Source organism: Vanellus vanellus (genome assembly GCF_965231255.1).
Source record: "Vanellus vanellus genome assembly, chromosome: 3".
Taxonomy (NCBI): Eukaryota; Metazoa; Chordata; class Aves; order Charadriiformes; family Charadriidae; genus Vanellus; species Vanellus vanellus.
Window position 1 is genome coordinate 46,105,250 of NC_138907.1, and position 19,447 is coordinate 46,124,696.

Consider the following 19,447-nt stretch of genomic DNA (forward strand, 5'->3'; position numbering starts at 1 on the left):
AGACAGATTTTTGCAAGAGCGTTGCCTGAGCTTAAGATAAGTGGCAAAGCATGATTTAAAGCTGATTTGGAAGGATTGCTTTTAGATCTTTCTCTTTACAACTGTGCCTGTAGAACATAGAAATCTGTTGATTCAGCATGTCTTCTGTGCCTGTCATTGAAAAGGTGGGGGGGGGGGAGGGTGGGATGTGTATACATAATTATTTTCATTTCTGCAGGGAAGAGTATTGGGGATTTGGTAACTGGCATTGTTATTTTTGAGTCAATACCAAGTTCTGCCTTTTTACATTCACTGTTTTTCCAATAAGCTTGTCTAGCTGAGCTCAGTTGAGAATAAAGACATCATTTTGTCCATACACAAGTGTTTCTGTACACCGTTCCCCTAAGTTCTTACAGCAGTTGAATCACACAGAGCATTCAGTTCTTGTTTAATACTCATATTAAGCACTGTGATGTTTGTTAGAAAAGTCTACTGCAAAAAAAATATATTCTTTACTGGTCAATTATGTGATCCTGGCAGGTACTTTTTTACAATGGCTATCGAAGTGTTTTGAGAAACACCTACGACAGTTTCTAGCTCCTAATAATTCTTCAGTTTTTGGATCTCAGAGGATATTTCATTTATCAATAAGGTCAATGATACTTTGCAGTCTAATCAACAGTGTTTTGACACTATAAGATGGGGAAGGAGAGGCACAGAGTTCAGATGAGGTTCCCTGGGTCATCCACCAGGTCAGTGCCAGAGCTGGAGAGGGCCTCTCCGGAGTCATTACATCACTAAAAGTGCTATTTCATATAGTGAGTAGTAACTGGATTATGTAAAAACTACTACCTAGCATGTATCATCTCTTATGGTTTGAGTGTTCCTCATGAGTGCAGTTATAAGCAGTAAAATAGATACTCTCCAAATTCAGAGAACAAATTATTTGTCTTGCAAAAGAATTATGAATTTCATTGTTTCATAAATTAGTTGGTTGATTATTAATGTGAGCTAACTCATTTCTTCTGTGATATTGCAGTGTAAAAAATGCTGCTAATTTGATGAAATGATCCGTTATCTGAATTTCTATTTCAGATGCTGCTCATTTGATGTGGTTTGAAAGGCTCTATGTGTGGCTTCAGTGCTTTGAGAAATACATTTTGTATCCAGCTATAATACTGAATGCCCTCACCATTGATGCTTTCTCAATTAGTAAATACAAGAAGCTTGGTACACAGTAAGTAGATTATAACTCAAACCATGTCATTAGGAGAATATTTGGTTTTAGACTGAAGATTGAGAAATGAAATTTGTTTCTTGAATAAGTCTGCTTGTCACAGTTTGCTTTCGTGCATTATTAGTTCAGTATACAATAATTATTGGCTTTGCTGAAAGAAAACAGCGAAACTACCTTAGCATGTGATAAGCCATGACTGCAGTGAGAGGGAGAGAAATTAAAAGATTAAAGAGCTATATATAGATATATATGGAATGTCTAAATGTCAATTAAAAGCAAGACACGCTATACCAGGCTGCAGGTGTTTGATGGGCATAAACACAGTGGGGTAACTAGAATTAATCAGATGAAAATGAGAAATCTAGGCTGGATATCAGGAAATATTTCCTAACTGAGGATTTTTAGACTACGGCGTAGTCTCCCAAAGGAGTTATCAGAAGCTTCACCACAGAAGTCTTTTTAATAAAATATTCAACAGTGTAGAATGGTGGGTAGTCCTGCATTAAGCGTGGCTTGAGAAAGGCAGGGACACAAGTTTTTCTAAAGTCTCATGTCTCTGATATTAAGCAGAACTGGCGATGCTGATCCATGGTCTCACAGTATGATCCTTGCAGACAGCCTTTTATGGTAAATATTTTGGTCAGTGACTTGCCTACTGCAGATATTCAGCAGGCTTAGTGACTGCAGTATCCCCAGCCAGCAGAGTTTCTGCAGTCTTTTTATCAGAATGACAGTGATGCAGGTGATAAAAACAAAGAAACAGCCTGTGTTCAGGATGGAATGTTCCAGTAGCAGCGAAAACTGCTGGAGGGGAGGGAGGTCCTCAGTATTAATAGTAATTAAGATTCTTAAGTTTAAATATTAGATAAAAGAGCTTTGATGTAAGAATTGCATGTTTTAATTGTTCTCTCTTGAAAAGCAACACAGCTTTAAAGACTAAACAACTATAAGGAAAAGGTGGTCCCTGCTTTTAGGGACTGAAACTAGGGCGTTAGTCAAATTTTCTGCATATTCCTCCCAAGCAACTACTTTTTCAGAGAGACTCTCACCAGTCACTCACGGGTAGCCTGTGCTCCCTGTTGATCTTTTTTTTTTCCCCCAAGCACTTGGGAGATGCTAAGACCAAGGTGCTTCAGGGGTTTAGGTGTATTGTCCAGGGTGATGCTGAGTTTGCGCTTATCCCTCTATTTGGTTCTGCAAGGCTGGGAGAACTAAAAAGTAATCAAAATGTCATTTGTCACTAGTTAGCAGACGTGACTGAATACATGCACGGAGCAAATATGTAGGGTTAGGAAGGTGCTATTTTTACATAGTTGTTCCTCCAAGCTAGATTGCACTTTAAAGTATCACCTCTCTCAAGTGTTCAGAAGTAGCGAGTCAGTCCCCAGAAATCTTGAGATTAAAGAAAGTAATTACATTTGTCTGCCTCTGATTGTTTGTCCTGTAGGGGAATACCATGGCAATCCTTTCCTTCCCCATCCCCTTTTTTGTCTGTGTGGTCACCTTGGAATTAGAACCTGTGTTTTCTCCTTTTTCTTGTAACTGAGGTCTATCCACAACAGTCCCAGTATCCGTTCTTCTCTGGCACTCCTCTTGAGTATGCTTCTCCTCCAGCTACAGTGTAAATGCCACACGCAAAATATTTGTCCTCAGATCCTACTTCTTTCTCCTCAACTCTAAGCCCGTGAGGGATCCTTGATTCTGCTAGCTCTTTCCATACGCAGTGTTACTGAGGGTTGCACTTTCTCTGGTTTAATATATAAATACCCATTTTCAGTTGCGGGAACATTCCTTAGTTATTTACCACCCAAGGATCAGACCACATCGTGCCTTAGAGAAGGGGAGGCGGCACTCTCCCGCTCTGTGTCTGAAAGTGTCTGAGGTGGTAGATTCTGCATGATTTAATTTTGGAGTTTTTCTCAATTTGAACGTGTCTTTTAAAGAAGCTTCATCTTGCCTTGTGATTTAAAGGACTGAAGCGGTTTGCTTCTTGCGGAGGCAGAGCAGCTCCTTCACAGTCAGGAGGAGTTTGCTTGAGCTTTCCAGACCCTGATGTGCAGGTTATTAATGGGACCCATGCTGACAAGCTGAAAAGCCTGCCCCTGTTACCTGCCACGGAGGCTTCAGAAATAAGCCCCCCTTCTCTCTTTCTCTTGCTTTCCCTCTGCTGGGAGTTAAGGCCCCAGGAAAAGCATCTTGTGTGGCAATATCTTTAAAGAAGAGGGATAATGAGCAAATTATTTTCTGTCACCCCTGAGAGCATTATATTAAAAAATGTCATTTTTTGTGAAGTTTTCCACATGTTAACAGATCCAGTTAGGGGAAAGTCTGTCTTTTGTTCTATGATCTGTAAGTTTCCCATGTGAAAACTCTTCCATGTTGCAAGAATTTTCTTCTTTCTGAAGAATGCGAGATCCAACTGGTTCATACAGGACACAATGGGACGGCTTCTAGCAGCTTCAGAATCTATTTAGATTAGTTGCGAGGTTTTCCATTCAGAAATCTGGGGCAAATTGAAAAGAACAGCTTTGACAAGGTGAGAAATAAGGTCAGCTTGGCATTTCATTCCAACAGTGATGTCCTGATGATCCTTTAGAATGACCTGCACTCGAATAAAGTTGCATCTGCATCAGAGAAGATGCACAATAATGAATAAATGCCACCTAAAATAAAATCAACCTGGAAATGTACAGACTTATGAGCCTTGCTTAGAATGATGAAAACCTGTTTAGAGCTTTCTGGCCTGTCAAGTGTCAGGCGTGGCAGCAGGTATTCTCCTGGTTCTCAGCAGGATGGAGGAGAACCTTCCGTGCATTTTGCAAATACCTGGCCTACTTTGAGTCACTCCTTATGCATTGAAGTCCCCATCTATTTTCACCAACATCAAAAAAACAATGCATCTCTCAAAAAGTTCATGTGCTTAATTTGCTTAAGTCACCTGGTTCTCAATTAGCAAGGAGTTACTTGTACGTGTCTATTAACTTTGGGTTGTCTTTTCAGGAATAAATCCAGTATGGTTCTTGTGCATCAACATGCAAAACTGCAATCCAAATATACCTGTTTATCTGCCAGAAAACCCTGAGGGTACCTAATATCACTAAATATACCTGAATTTGACTTGATGGTTCATTAGGAGGCCTGAGATATACTTCTGAGCGTGCCCAAAGCTTTTATAATAAATTGCTTGTCTCTTATCTTATCCTGACTAGAACCCAGAAACCCAAAGGTTTTGAGCTGAGAACTGTTTTTGCAGCATCTCCAGTATGTGATCAGGATTGACTTCACAAAATACTGTTTTGATTTCCTTCCTTTTAAAAACCTTGATGGAGAAGGTGGTGTTGCCCATTTCATTTAACAAGACTTTAACTGTTAAGCACTTACCAGGAAAGTAGAGGCTACAGGAGCTTTGCTCTTGAGTCCTCCTGCTTTGGTGGTTAGGAAATTCTTATAGGAGTGGGAAGTCGTGCTCCAATTCCTGCTCCTGACCCTGTTCCTGTGATTTTTAGTGGTTGTTGGATAAAATGCAGACCCATGCAAGCATTCATGGTCTGGAGCCCAGTACTGTGTCGCATGTCAGGGGGAGTGCCCAGGTGATCTAAAAATTAATGTGTCTGAGACCTTTCTAGGGTCTAACCACCAGAACAGGCTGTATTATCAAGAGATCAGAATTGCTGTCCAAGCAAGACCATCTTCCTAATTCTGTAAAGTATCTTAAAAACAAAACTTAAAAGTGTGAACAACCTCAGGTCTTTAAGTTCAGATATATATCCAGAGACTGTTTTTTTTAAATTCAAGGGGTGCCAACACGTTATCTCCATCTTTCCTTCTCATGTAATTGCATTTTCTTTTCTTACACAGAAGACTGTGTAGTTTTCTGGAGAGTTAAGAGGAACATTATCTTCTTGGAGATGTATCAGCAAGCACTTGAATTTTTAAAGATTGAACTTCTTGATTTTCTGTGTGGTCACTTACTGTTTAGAGTTCTCAGCTTAATTTCACTCTCGGTAATATAATAAAGGAGAGTAAAACGCAGACTGCATGCACTTTACAGCACACAGATGCAACACACAATTTCTTGTCATCTGATGAAGTAATTACTATATAGACTAGAGACCCTTCCAATCAAGAACAATGGTAAGAAGTTCAAGCGCTTCATGTCTATGGGTATTTCTATCCAGAATTTCGGCATTGTTTGTCATGAAATTAGGAGAATAATTATAAACTCTGTCATCAAGTGAAATGTCTAGTAATAAAAAAACTGGAGTGGGTTCAAGCCGTTTTTTTTTTTTAAATTACAGTAATGTATTAATGGCAGTGCCAAGATATTTCTGAAACTGAAATTTTATTTTAAGAGCTATATAAAAATACCCTTTCTAGATTCTTGGTTTTTAATGTTAATACTACTGTTTTTAGTTCAGAGTTCTTTCTTTATTACAGATTACAAGTCTGTGATAATGATAAGGGAAAAATGTGAAGTTGCACATGGGTCAAACAAATATGATTATTAACAGCACGCAATTAATATCAGAGACCAGTAAGATGTGTAGATTTAGGTATACATAGCAATCTAAAATACATCTGGTACAGCTATTTGTATTTAAGAACTTCATAATTTAATGCTTTATGACTTTGACTTGATTAGGTTTTTCCTTCTGTCTTTTTACAGCTGTGATATTATCCTGATAACAGTTGCTGGGATGAAACTCCTCCGCTCCTCATTCTGTAATCCTATTAACCAATTTGTTACTTTGAGCTTTACTGTAATCTTCTTCCGATTTGACTACAGAGATATTTCAGAAAATTTTTTGCTGGATTTCTTCATGATGTCCATTGTGTTTCATAAGGCAAGTTTTACAGATCCTGTAATTTATTTGGAAAATACATTTCATAGCCTTATTTATCTTCAGTGTCACTGTGCTGATCAATATGCGGTAGGATTTTCTGGAAGTAATGAATGCATATATAGACACAGATTATTGGTACTATAGAGGAAAAAATCTGTAAGCTGAAAACAAGGTTCCAGTTAAATGTCTTCTCTGGTTTTGTGCAATGTTTTGCGTTTACTTTTTGTTCACATGTTGCTATAGAAAGTTCAGAAGTGTTGTTTTCAAGAGAATCCTCAATGAGTTGGAAAGAGCCTCTTGGGTCGTTAGTGCAGGGCTGCCCTCCAGATCAATCGCCTGGTGTTTTTATCTAGGTTTCCTTTGAATGCCTCTAGTGTTTGACTCAACAACTTCCTTTGGGAAATTATTCCATTATCTAATCACCCTCATGATAATAAATGTTTTCCTAATGTCAGCCTTAACATTTTTCTTTTCCTATTTTCAGTCTGTTATCCTCGTGGTGCTGCCCTTAACCTTAACCTCAGAGCTCCTTTCTCTCTGTTACATTAACTCTTGCAGTGTGCTCTAGCTGAATTTACTTTAAAAAAAAACCCAAAACATTTCCGCATCAGTCAGATCAGATCCTGTCTTGATTTGCTGTCTACGCTGCTTCACCAGAAGAAGCAGGTTTAACTGATACCTTGATAAATCATGAAAGTTTTGAAAACTTGCCTAAAGCTTTTACCAGTTCTTTTGTATTTTGGGGTTTGGTTTTAAACTTATTGGTCCCTGATTGACATAACATATGATACAGTTTGTCCTGGGGTAGCTCTGGTGAGGTGTTTGGTTTTGTTGTTTGTGTGTTTTGGTGGTTTTTTTTGTTGTTGTTGTTGTTGTTTTGTTTTTTGTCAGGCTTGCTTGTTTGGTTTCTTTTTCTAAAATATTCCTCCTATATGTGTGAGTGTGATCCAGCTAGCACCATTTAAATTCTGAGAGGAGAAAGACATGGAAGTTTCAGGCTTCCTAAGGAAAGGCCCAGTTCATTGATGTTACATTGGGAGTTCCCAGTCCTTCAGGCAGAGAGTGAAGCACAAGTTAAATGGTTTATTTCTGTGCTGCTGTATGGGAGGAGTAGAAGGGAGGAATAACAGCAACTCGGTGAGGGACCCTGGGCTCTTTCTTTTCTCTGAACTCTTGGACCACGTTCCAGCAGGAGGTTCACCTGCTTCAAGCCTTCAGCCCTCAGACTTGTTCTGCTTTCTCTCTGCTGGGATGAGGAGGCAAGGACTGGGGAGGGAGGGCAGAGGAAAAGGAGCAGAAGAGATACAAAGCCCTGCTTTAAAAAGAACTCCTGCCCCATGCTCTGTGATGCTAAAATAGGGTTAGAGTCATTTTTTAAGTTTCTTACCTTGAAGTGAAAGACGAGCAGCAAAAGCGATGCAGAGGCTGGTAGCACTGTGACAGTTTTCAGTAGTTGTGGCATTACTGTGTTCTCCAGAGTAAGGGGTGCCTTTCTATCTCCAGAGAAGATTGTCAGTGATGTGCATCAGTGTAACTCCCATGTCTGGATAATGGCTTTTTTACTCCTAAAACTCGATCTCCTAACACTCCTTTACAGGATCAAAAAAATTAGCACCCCAGAATTGAAAGTCTCACTATTCATTAATTCTTTTGAAAATGTTGACCTTGTGAGCGTATCATAAAATACTGGTGTGGATTATTGCATGTTTTGGGGAGAGAGAGATGTAAAGGCTTTTCAATGTTGCTTTTTGGAAGTTGCTTGGGTAGTTTGAAGCTACTGTTTACAGTAGAAAGACTAGTGATAGCAGTAGCAATGAGGTAATGAAGGACACATACCAAATTATGCAGAGAAGTTTTCTAGAGTAACTACTAATCTAGTAGGCTGAAAGCTTGTACTACAAGGCATGTTTTGAAAATGTAGTTTTAGCGTTGTTCTGCCATCTTTTTCATATCTGATAATATCTGAAATTTTGCAGGTCATTAGTTCATCAAGTGGACTTGTCCTTGTTCCATTTTGAAAAATTGAAATTAAATGGTTGAATTATTTGTATTACAAAAGCACACGCACAGTTATACAATGGTCATTAAGGCCAATCTGAAAAAGTATTGCAGATGATAGCAATTAAGGTCCTATTAATTTCAAATCATAAAGGGCATAAGTTTTCTTTACCATAATTAAGGTCTGAGCTTTTATTAGCTCAATATTTTGGAACTTTGGTAAGGGATATGGTCACTTAAGGATAAAGATGATGTGTGTTTATTCTGTACTATAGGCACTAAGCAAGCTGCATCCATCCCTGTTCCAAAAAGCTTTGTGGGTCTTCACAGATTCTGTCTGTCTGTAGTACAGTCATTTTTATGTTTGCAACTATTTTTAAAAAGATAAACAAAATCCAAAATAGTTTCTATTACCAACACCTTTGACTATGGAGAACTTATTACATAGTCGTGGCTGATTTCTGCTTACTCATTGAAAGTGTCAAGTTACCACCATCTGAATTAGGGAACACTAGAAGTGCTGTGCCTTAGTCACAGTGATGGTAATTTTTAAGCGTGGTTACCCCACGAAAAAATATTTCCATGCTGTCAAAGCACTGCCGTAGTGAGCATTTATTTTTTTTCTGCCAGGATCTGGGGGTGAAGGCATCTAAATTCAATAGACATTCTCAACTGCGCTAGTGACTCTTGAAGCAGATTATGTTGAATAAAACTTTACTAATAAAGTTGGGTAGAATATTTCTGAATATCTCACTGATTGTGCTTCCCTCATTTTCCCCATTGTGCTGTTGATTTAATGTAATTTAGTCAAATCAGAAGCTCCAAATGAGCATATTGCTCCCTGAACAAGTTGAGGCATGGAAGTCCGAATTGCTGCTCACAGATTTTTCTCTCTGCAGATAGCCAAGCCACCCACACTGGGATAACACAGAGAACAAGAGAAGCTATTCAGTTCTATTACTGAGGATTATTTTTTTTTGTCTTTTTAACATCATAGGACTTATTAATATGACATGGTTAATTCACTTCTTTTTTTAAAAAACAATAGCTGTTTGCGTTTTGACAAGTCGTGGAATGTGAAAACTTAATGCTAAAAGTTGATTAGGCGTATGCAGAGTATGCTGTTTTGTCTTTCAAATTTCTATGGGAAGGGAGCAAGATAAAGATTTAAGAAGGACTTTCTTGTTTATTTTTAAGAATGATTGCAGCTTTCCATTCAAGTGGAACAGAACTTCTCCATCTTTCTTATGCTAAGACTTTCCATGTAGCCACAGCCCAGTTTGTCTCCTTAGCTACAGCCTGGGATTCTTCTGTCCAAAATTGTATTCTTTAAATCAGAGCTGAGTAGCTTTTTAACATTATATGATTGCTCATTCAAAAATTGTTGGTGTAATGCTTTACAGGAAGTCAAACTGGATAATCAAGACAGTCTTCCTGGTCTACATGACTCTGTGTAAACTTTTCAAATAAGCCAGTTATTCTCCCTGGTCTTTTTAGGGGATGGTGCCAGTGAAAAGCTTAATAAGAATGTTCATATTCATTGAAAACAGAAACCCACAAATAACTGAGAATATGTTCTTCATAGGCACAGCAAAGATGGTATATATAACAGGACGTAGGAGATTTCTTACTAGACTTCTACCAGCAGGAAACACTCTAAGACTTTTTCTGTAATAGGGTAAAAAATGTGGAAATATTAACCAGTTTGGGGGCATGGAAAGAATAAACTGTTTGGGAATGATGAAAAGATGGACCTTTCTTCCACCCTTCTGATGTCTACTGACAATACTTAACAGAAGAAAATCCAGCACATGCAAAATATACATGAGAGGGAGAGCATATGAATGGTTAAGTGCATGTCATAGCTCGTCTAGTCCATCTTTCTTCAGTGCAATTAAAAACAAACAAACAAACAAAAAAGAAACCACCCAAACACAACCAAACAAAAAAAAAAATCAGAAAAAGAAAGGAAGGAGGAATGTGCCCAGCACTCCCCTTTGCAGATGCGTGAGCTACTTTTAAAGGATGTCTAGAATAACAACTGTTCAAGTGAAGAATGAACAGGTATTGTTAAGTGTGAAGTAGAAACCAGTGCAAATCATTCAAACAGTGAGGATATCGGTTTGGAACTGGCTGAATGTTAAAAAAGATGCTCAGGGCAAAGCTTGTCCCCAGCTTTGTTTCTGTGTTCTCTTAAAGGTGTGGCTTTCCATTTCATCCAGTGCTATGGGCATCCTCTAAATCTTGCTGGTGGAGACAGGTCATAGTGTATCCCTGAACTGCTTTTGGAACTTCAAGTGGTGCTGATGTTGAGCTGAAGGAGCAAAGACAGCAAAAAACCTTGGTAGCGTGAATGTGGATGTTTCTGACTATAGTATGCTCTTGGCTACTACAAAAAACCTGATGGTTTGGGTTGTTTTTTTTTCTGCCAGTCTGTTCACTACTTGGAGCAACCAGCAGCACGTTGGAGATTCCTGTATGCCAAACTGTGTAAACCAGTCCTTTCTCCAGCAACTCTTTCAACTGAGAAGTGATACCTGGCTTTGGAATATTTGCCAAATCTGTGTAGCTTCCTTTAAGCCCTAAAGAAAGAGCCTCCCCTGTCTGCTATGCAGATCCTGATGGGAATGACAAGACCCAGTGTCATTAACCCTCTAATGTATAGGACTAGAACTTCTTATCTCTTTCAGTGTCTTGTATGTTACTGGCAGGCAGTTTAATGGCCTTTTAATTTGTGTGTGTGGATGAGCTAATTAGCAATACTAAAATATGAAATCACCTTATATTTTCTTATAGTCAAGTCCTCTGAGGGTTCTGAATTTGTCTTCATGCATAAGGCAAAATAATCAAAGAACCAGAGCTTGTTAAATTTGCCTTCATTAACACTGAATTCATTTGCCTAAGTACTCTTACCCCTGCTGAGCTCACTTAAGAATACAATTTCCATCTCTGATATTTTTTCTTCTTTCCCAGCATACATTTTCCAGCTAATAAGGAATCTGCATTTTTTATTTTTTTATACAAATTTTTCTCTTTTTATGTACTTCTTGCTACCATAGTATCCAAAGTCACACATTTATGAAAGATGATCTTTATGTCAAAGTAACTCCAGCTTAGACAGCCAGTTTGCAACAACCTGCCAGACCTGTACCAATCAGGCTTAACTTTCAACATCCACAGCACAATCACTTGGACAGGAAAGAATTATGCATGTCGTCTTATTTTCCTTCATTTTATGAGAAAGCACTACCAAGTACATTGACCTTCTTGTGCTTTGTTGAAGTCAAGGAATTAACCTATTGGATCTTTTTATTGCCTTTGTGGCAATAAAACACTTGGTTAGTTGGCACGTCCCATTGATTGATTTAGGTGCTACTTATAAGTAAAAAGCCTCACTCTTTCCTGTCCCCTTCTGATTTTTCATCCTTCTCTAAATCTGATGTTTCACTTCAAAGCTTCTGGCACTAAGTCGTTAATTCATATTTTAATCCATTTCTTGCCATTTGTGCATACTGAAATCCAATGTCTTAATCAGCTGCACTGTCTTGTCTCACAGCTGTTTCCTCAACTTTTGATATCTGGCATATAAACCCTGTTAAGACAATTTCTGCTGAGTAAAATACCCCAGGCTACTTCTGATATTTGACAGGATAATCCCGGTGGTATTTTCCGTAGACTCCTTAACTCTCTTGAGAACTGTACAGTTCATGTTTCCTTTTAATATTGGAGAAATGGCTTAATTGATTTTTCATTCAGCCTTCCATCGCTGACCTCCTTGTCAGACTTCATTCCTGACACTATTCCTACATTGCATTTTGTCTCTTTTGTGTTTGGGTTTTTTGTTTGTTTGTTTTTTTTTTTTTTCCTTTAGGATAGGACAAATGCAGCCAGGCGTGCAGGGAGATGTATACTCGCTCCCGGGGTTCAGTCTGGCTCACTGAGGACTATATTCATACACTTTCATGCTGACAGAGACGCGTTCTGTATCTGTAGATGCAGGTACTGAAAGAGAAATCTTGAGTGTCTGGTGCTTCAGCACTCAACTTTCTCTCTGCATTTTTTATGTCCACTTCTAGTAAAGAAAACTTCTGGGAAGATACAGTCTTGGCAGCAGCCATGCCTGTGAAGGCTTCACTGAAGAGGCTGAATCAGTGCGGCTCCCAGCTGATTTATTTTGCTTGTCTGGCCCTCTGCAAATTAAGCTGATTAGCTCTGATCTTGTCCTGCTTGCCCACCTCGGGAGATATAGGAGATGGTTTCTTACAGTACCACAGACTCCTTCCCTGGGCTCTCGCTGTCAGCAAACAATGTTGGAAGAAGCAGCCTCTGCCATGAGCAGATCCAGGGCTGTTAGGTTTTATCATCATCTTATTGTCATAATCCTCATCATACTTACTTCTGCCTGATGGCTAACATTTAACTTCAAATGTAAGACTTCTGAGGCTTGTTAGTCAAACTGTTTAAAACGTGCCTGTTTTGTACTCTGTCCATGTTAAGTGCTCAACACTTTGTTTCAGGAATTTATTCCTCTGAGGTTTGGTATCAGAGCCTTGGACTGATTGTATTTTGATCCTCTTATATATGTTGCCTTAGACAATGATCTTGAAATCCCACAATATAAAGGCTTCAAAGATCTGTAAGCAGATGCAAATAAAGACAGCCTGGAAAGTATTTGTTGTAGAGTCAAACATAGTGCTGCTCAAATACACCAATAGAATGTCACAATGACTTAAGCATTAAAAAGCTTTAATATTTCCAGTAAATCTTGTTTTGTAGGATTTCGTAGGTGAAGTTCGTTTTAAATGGCATTAAATAAAAAATAGGAAGTAAGTCAATGATTTGCAAAGATATGAACTAGAATAAAATTTTCCACTTCTTTAATTTCATATCCATAAACACATACATACAACTTTTCCCTCTTAATGTATCTTAATTTCTATTGACATAACAAAAAAAAATAAGTAATTACCAGTAGGTATTAGAATTTCCTTCCAAGGCTTGGAGCTACCAATTGACCAGAATTAGTTTAACATGAAAAACTAAATACCCACCTAGCATCTGAAAGTCTGAGTTGAAATCTGTCTCAAGGAATATAAAGAAATACCTGTTTGAAGTGAGAAATAATTGCTTTCTGCCTCTAACTTTTTAAATCTAATTTTGTGTTGCAAGTAGAGCATATATAACCATATGCATATAACTGTTATTTTTGTTTAAAACCAATTTGTACATATACTTTTTCTAAAACACAGCAAAATTCAAGTTTAGCAAGAAAATGTTAATGTTTGTGCATTATTTAGTCCCAGTATTGCCAAGGAGTCTGCCCACACAGAATCCCAACAGATGCTAAACAGATAAAAAGGCTGCCAAAAGCTGAAAGCATTGTGTAGTCTCCATCTCACATTCAGTGTCATTTAAATTCAGGTGTTAATCTCTGCCTAGTTTATTGAAATCTACCAAACTGAGAAAAGGAGATCACATTTTAGTGGTTTCAGACTCCCAAAATATTTTTTTAATGTATTTTAACTGATTTCCATTAACAAGTTTGCAACGTTACTTAAATTTGGTTAAGTAAGAAATCCTGAAAAGATTAGTCTTTGCCTTTGCTTTGTTTATAGATATATAGAATATAGGTATATAGAATACTTCTGTGCGAGAAGTCTGTAGAGTCTTCAGAACTTATAGACAACTTAAGGTTGATTAAGGTGATAAATTGTTGTGTCCACATAAAATAAATACGAAAAAAATATGCACGTTCTGCACTTTCACTTGCCAGTAGTGAAATGTGCTGGTTTAAATTTACTGAATATACTAATAATTTAAACTCTTTAATAAAGACTTAAAAACTGTTTACTGTGCAAAACTGTAACATGAGTAACGTTATCTAAGAATATTAGAACTTCATGTCCCCTAAATAATATATAATTTTTCTGCTTAGTGAACTGTAGAAAACATTGAAGATCTAAGAAGGCTTAATAAAAATATTCTTGTATAAATCATCCTAAACTGGGAGGGAGGAGTCTTAATGAAAAATTAATCTCTATATATACATGTTTAAGGAAATCATCAAAAAGAGAGGGTTAAAGGTTAAAACTCGGCACAGGTTTGTTTTGGGGTTTTTTGGGTTTTTTTTGGTTTTTTTTTTTTTTTTTACACTTTCACTTCACACCCTCAGGAGGAATTTATTTTCTTTATTCAAACAAAACTTTGCTTAGGATAAATTGTATATTTCACAGGCTCACAGAAGGGCTGAGATGTCCCATGAGGTCCCATGGAAATGTTTTTGTCTAGTTTGTTTAGATGTACCCTTAATTAATCCGTCACTACTTAGGGTGTCTCCATTTCTCCATGCTTCCCCACAGGTCTCAGGGCCCTGCAAATCCTGAAGTCTTACAGTAAAGACCAAGGCAAAGAAGGCATTGAGTACCTTGGCCTTCTCCATGTCCTTTGTCACCAGGTCCCCTACCCCATTCAGCAGCTGGTCCTTGTTATCCCCAGTCTGTCTTTTGCTGCCGATATACCTGTAGAAGTCCTTCCTGTTGCCTTTCTCTTTCCTCTCCAGGTTCAACTGCGGATGGGCTTTGTCTTTCCTAACTCTTTCTGATCCTAATTGTTTCTGACAATTTAAAAAAGATGTTGATGGTTTTCCTCATAAGCTAGTGTCTTGTGGTTATTGAAGACTGAAATGCAGTTAGTTGTAGTTGAAATAAGAGAATAACTGTTTCTGAGGATCAGCTTCCTCCTGTTTATAAAGGCAATTTTTAGCAGCTTCAGTTTCTTTAGATGAGAAAAGCAATAGAGCTTTGTGAATCCTTGGTCTTCCTATGTCAGATACAGGAGAAAGTATGTAGTAAATTGGGTAAAACTGATAAGGAGCAATATTTATTTTTTTTTTTTTTTTTCAGAAGAAATGTAAAGCCAAGTCCTCCCTTCCTGAATCTCTATATTGTAGTTGCTAGGTGACATCATCTTCAACAAGCAGAGTTAGATATGGAAAATGCTAATGGCACATTACCCTTAAGGTGTTTTTGCAGAATGTGCCCTGGAAGCGGTAATTTAACAGGTAATAGAGGCATTTGACAACTCTTAATGAAAGCAGTACCTTGGAAATTACACATTTCCAGGCCTTTAGGTGCAGTGTCATAAGGCTCTCAAAAAACAAGAGAGGTTCACTAGAGCAATGTTCTTACGTTCATGTTCTTGCAAATGGAAATGAGCTCCATCGCCTGTCTTGTAGAAACATTAGCTGAGAGGCAGGTGTTGAAAGAAGCAACAGCAAGTTCAAGCAGTGGTGAATGTAGAAGTAGTAGGACTTGTTAGAAGCAACAGGGAACTTGGGCTCCATGGCCTGTTTTGCAAGAATGTGTAAACGTTAAAGAATGATTTAAACTATGTGATGGAACAAGAAGCCAGAAGGGTCTCCTCCTGGATTTGGCTTCCTAGCAAATGCAAAACCTGAATTTTATTTGAGGTTTAAAAACCTTTTGATGAACCCTGAGCTTTGACCACAGCTGGGGTGATTTATGGCTTTGTGATTTCAATCTGTAACAGGCAGAACTTTGCTGGGCTGTGCTGCAGTTTTGAATTTTTGAGGTTTCAGATGCGAGTCATTAGCTTTTTCAGCCCTTCGCTGAAATCTCATATCAGATACAGTTTTTCTCCCAGCTTTTCATTCAGACATTTCCGATAAATAAAAATTAAGCAAAACAAAGCAACCCCACAGCCTGCTAAACAGGGTTCAAATACATGTCAGTTCTAGTTTCAGTTCAGTTTTACTTGCCTACTTTATCTAATGTTGTAGTTCTCAAGTCGTGTAGTATTTTTGAGAGAAAACCAAGTTGAGAAGATCTGAACTTCTCATACTTTAATGAAGTAGGGGTAACCAGGCTGTGCCTTGAAGAGATCATAACAACTTGTTTTTATCAAGGCTTTGATGATTTTAAATAGTATGCCTGTGCAAATTTAACATAATCTGTATTTTGCATATTGCTCCTAATTTGAGTCATGCCAAAGCACAGAAGGCATGTGAAGCACTGCTTGCATCTCGGCTGGAAGGTTTATCAGTTTTAACTGGAGTTAGTGTGACACAGCAGCTGCTTCTGCGATCCTTTGGTAGCACAAAGAGCAGAACACATTAATGCTATCAGTCCTTCTTACCGCCCTCCCAATTCGTTTGCAATTGTTTACAACAGTTCATAGAGAAGCTCAATGAAATGTCTTGTAAGCGCATTGCTGATGTGCATACAGGTGGCCAAGCGTCACTTTGGGGGTGGCAACTTAAGGACAGATGAAATGAGTTGGCCAGTGAAGGCGCATCCTGACTGCCGATGTACTAGTAAGTGAAGAGGTCCTGGGACCGTGCTCTGTCCCTGAGGCCAGCTGTCATGGGGAAGCTTGTGCCCATGCTAACAAACTCTCCCAGTCTGTATGTAGGGTGGAGGTACAGGACTGCCACCTGGAAATGGATCACGGAGGATTTTCATTGAAAAGATGCCTGGGGATTGATTGGAAGAGTGCCTGGCAAGACCAAAACCTTCCCAGCGACCTTTCTAACAATTTAACAACATACACAATACCAGTGCCTGGGAACATTGCCTGGAAGCATTTCATATACAAGTATTGATATAGTCTCAGGGTCTTTCAGGATGTTAGCAATGTCTTGCTTTTCATTAACTCAATTAAAAAAATTACTATAGGAAATTCAACATATATTTGCTGTACGGGCATGAAATATTGCATATACTCCTGTTTCTCTGTCAACTTGTGTGTGTGTTGAGCCCTAATGTCTATTGATGGCCAAATCTTTCCTGACAGTATGTCAGGAACCTACTCTGCAATGAGAATCTGATGGCCCAATGCAGACGAGACGCAAGATCTGTTTTGGCCTGATGCCAAGAGAGCTGGCAGAAAAAAAATGTTTTCTAGGGAATACATTTGAATGAGAAACTGCTAGTTGCAGCACCAAGCATATTTTACAGGGAGCAAAAGTAAATTCAGTGTGTTTCTCAATTTGTAACGCACAACAATGAAAATTCATATTAATGCAATGTTTTTATGGTTGGATGGTTTGATCTTGAAAATGCAGCTACAGTTCATGGTTAAATGCCAAGCATATGCTTACGTAGCGATGGCTTCTCCCATTGATTCAGCAAATGAAAATGTTGTGTTCTTGAGAAATAAGTCTGATTGCCATGTGCAGAGCCAGACGTGTCTCACATTGAGCTTCCTCTGTTCGCTATATCCACTTTCTTCTGGAGTCTCTTCTGTAACCATCTGACTGGCGGTGTGATATATGCAGTGAATATCAGAAACTGTTTTCCTGCTTTCTACTTAAAGCAGACATGCTTTTGAAGAAAGGTAATCTGGGAGCTACCTCAGTATGGTGGTTAAAACGTAGCTCATTGCAAGTTTGAATTTCAAATTAAGGATATACTTTTGTGCCTTATTAAAGTAAGGCCTTAATGCCCATGAAAACTAATAATACAATATAATTTATTCCAGGACACAGTTCTAAGAAGTGTTACTTTCAGATACTGCTATTGAAACTATCTCAGTAACTAAAAAGTCACCTTTTTTGTTTTCTTTTTGTTTCTTTTTTCAGCTGTGGGACCTACTGCAGAAGTTGCAGTTCATCATGACATACATTGCTCCCTGGCAGATTGCCTGGGGATCGTCGTTCCATGTTTTTGCTCAACTCTTTGCAATACCTCATATCCTTTATAAATTTGTTTTTCTTTATTCTTAAATCCCTCTTCATGTATGTGATATATTTACGGTGTTTGAACAAGGTGCAAAATTGCTAGGTAACTTATTTTAAAATGTGAAAATGCTTCGAGCATCTCCCGAGACATACAGTTTTGTCTTTCTTGGCTGCATGCGATCTGAAACTGGGAAACTGAACCCTGACTCAAACCGGTCTGTTTATGCCTGCTCGCTTCCCACCAAGCCACATTCTGCAGATGACTGACTTCCACAGTCCTCAGCGCTGACTTTTGATGCATCCAGAAAGAAACTTTGTGAGTGACGTGTCAGCTCCAACTTGGGTGGACTTTTACGTATGCAGAAGCTAGTTTTATAAAGTGCTGGGCATACGGCTGACTGAGCTCTACAATATTAGTTACTTTCTCAGTTGCTTCTAGTTGGTATCTCAGATACAAATCCATTTCAGTGAGCCAATTTCTGTTGCAACTGTCCTGATTATTTTTTTTCCGTTTCAGAAGCAGCTGGATTTTAACATTTTAATGTACGCTTTTCAATGTGGTGCGTTCTTCTTTTTAACATTTCTACTCTGTTTTGTGAGTAGCAGTATATGTTCATCAACACCAAAGCAGTCCTTTGGAAACAGTCTGTTTCTGTGCCTGTTCCAGGGCTGTGAACATTAGTTTTATGGATATGGAGATTAAAGCACAGAGTTCAATAACCCCCAAATGTCTGTAGGGTTTTTGGAACAAAAATTTTTCAGCTTACGGCCCAATTCAGTTAAAAACTTGATTTAATACAGGAAAATGATAAAAAATGAAATAAAACACTTAACAAATTTAACTTTATTGACATCTAAAGTGTTTTCAGAGACTACCTGTTCATTTTTTCTTTCCCTCCCAACCAAAGTTGTGGAAGAAGAGTTGACAAAGTGGTTTTAATTCAGACCTACTGAAGAGTTTACTTTCTACTGTTTATTAGATATACACGCTTAAGTCTGTCCCTTTCATCCCACAGTGGTTTTTTCCCCCCCTTGAGTGACTTCTTCCCTCTGCTCTTTCCTGTGATATATTGACTCATATGCAGCATTGATTAACTATGCTTGCATTTTGAGATAAGAAGTGTAAATGAGAGCCTTGGACAGAGGGAATTGCAGACAGAATATCTCCCTGAGGGAAAGTTGTAGATTGTCTATTTACAAAAGGAAAGTGTTATATATAAATAGTGATCTGTTTGAGCACTTTGACTGATTTGTAGCAAATTATTACAGAATTCCACAACAAAAAATTATTTTAGCTCCCTTGTAAGTATGAATTGCAGGAGAAGTGTATATAAGGTTATGTAGTAAAACATTTAAGAACTAAGATTGTATTTCAACGAGTTTTCCTTTGGTCACAAATATTTTGTGCAGTGATAACTTTACTCTTGGTAAAAGTATCAGTCAAGCTTTGCAAAATGGAAAGCAGTTAACTAAGCAGGATTTAGTTTGTTTACACAGTTATTACTGAAGTGATCTAGACTAGTTTTCTATTTTTTATATTGATAATATCTTTTGTAAATGTAAATCTGTCTTTTAAGGCAATGTTGCAGTTAAGATACCGGTTAAATGCTCGTTAAGTTACTATTCCCGCAGCAAAAATAACTTTGCCTTTTTGAATAGTATTTTTGTTTGTTGTTACCATAACCCTGCAAA

General features: G+C 38.1%; 1 protein-coding gene across 1 annotated transcript in view; it reads left to right on the forward strand.

Annotated features, from left to right (window-relative positions):
* The window catches only part of PCNX2 (pecanex 2), a gene marked incomplete at its 3' end in the record, with an annotated part of 160,028 nt that overhangs the window by 82,608 nt on the left and 57,973 nt on the right, over positions 1-19,447 (forward strand). Inside the window, exons 20-22 of the mRNA XM_082480798.1 lie at positions 1,075-1,216; positions 5,883-6,060; positions 17,657-17,765. Of these exons, the coding sequence (XP_082336924.1) occupies positions 1,075-1,216; positions 5,883-6,060; positions 17,657-17,765 (429 nt within the window). The remainder of the gene's footprint in view (positions 1-1,074; positions 1,217-5,882; positions 6,061-17,656; positions 17,766-19,447) is intronic.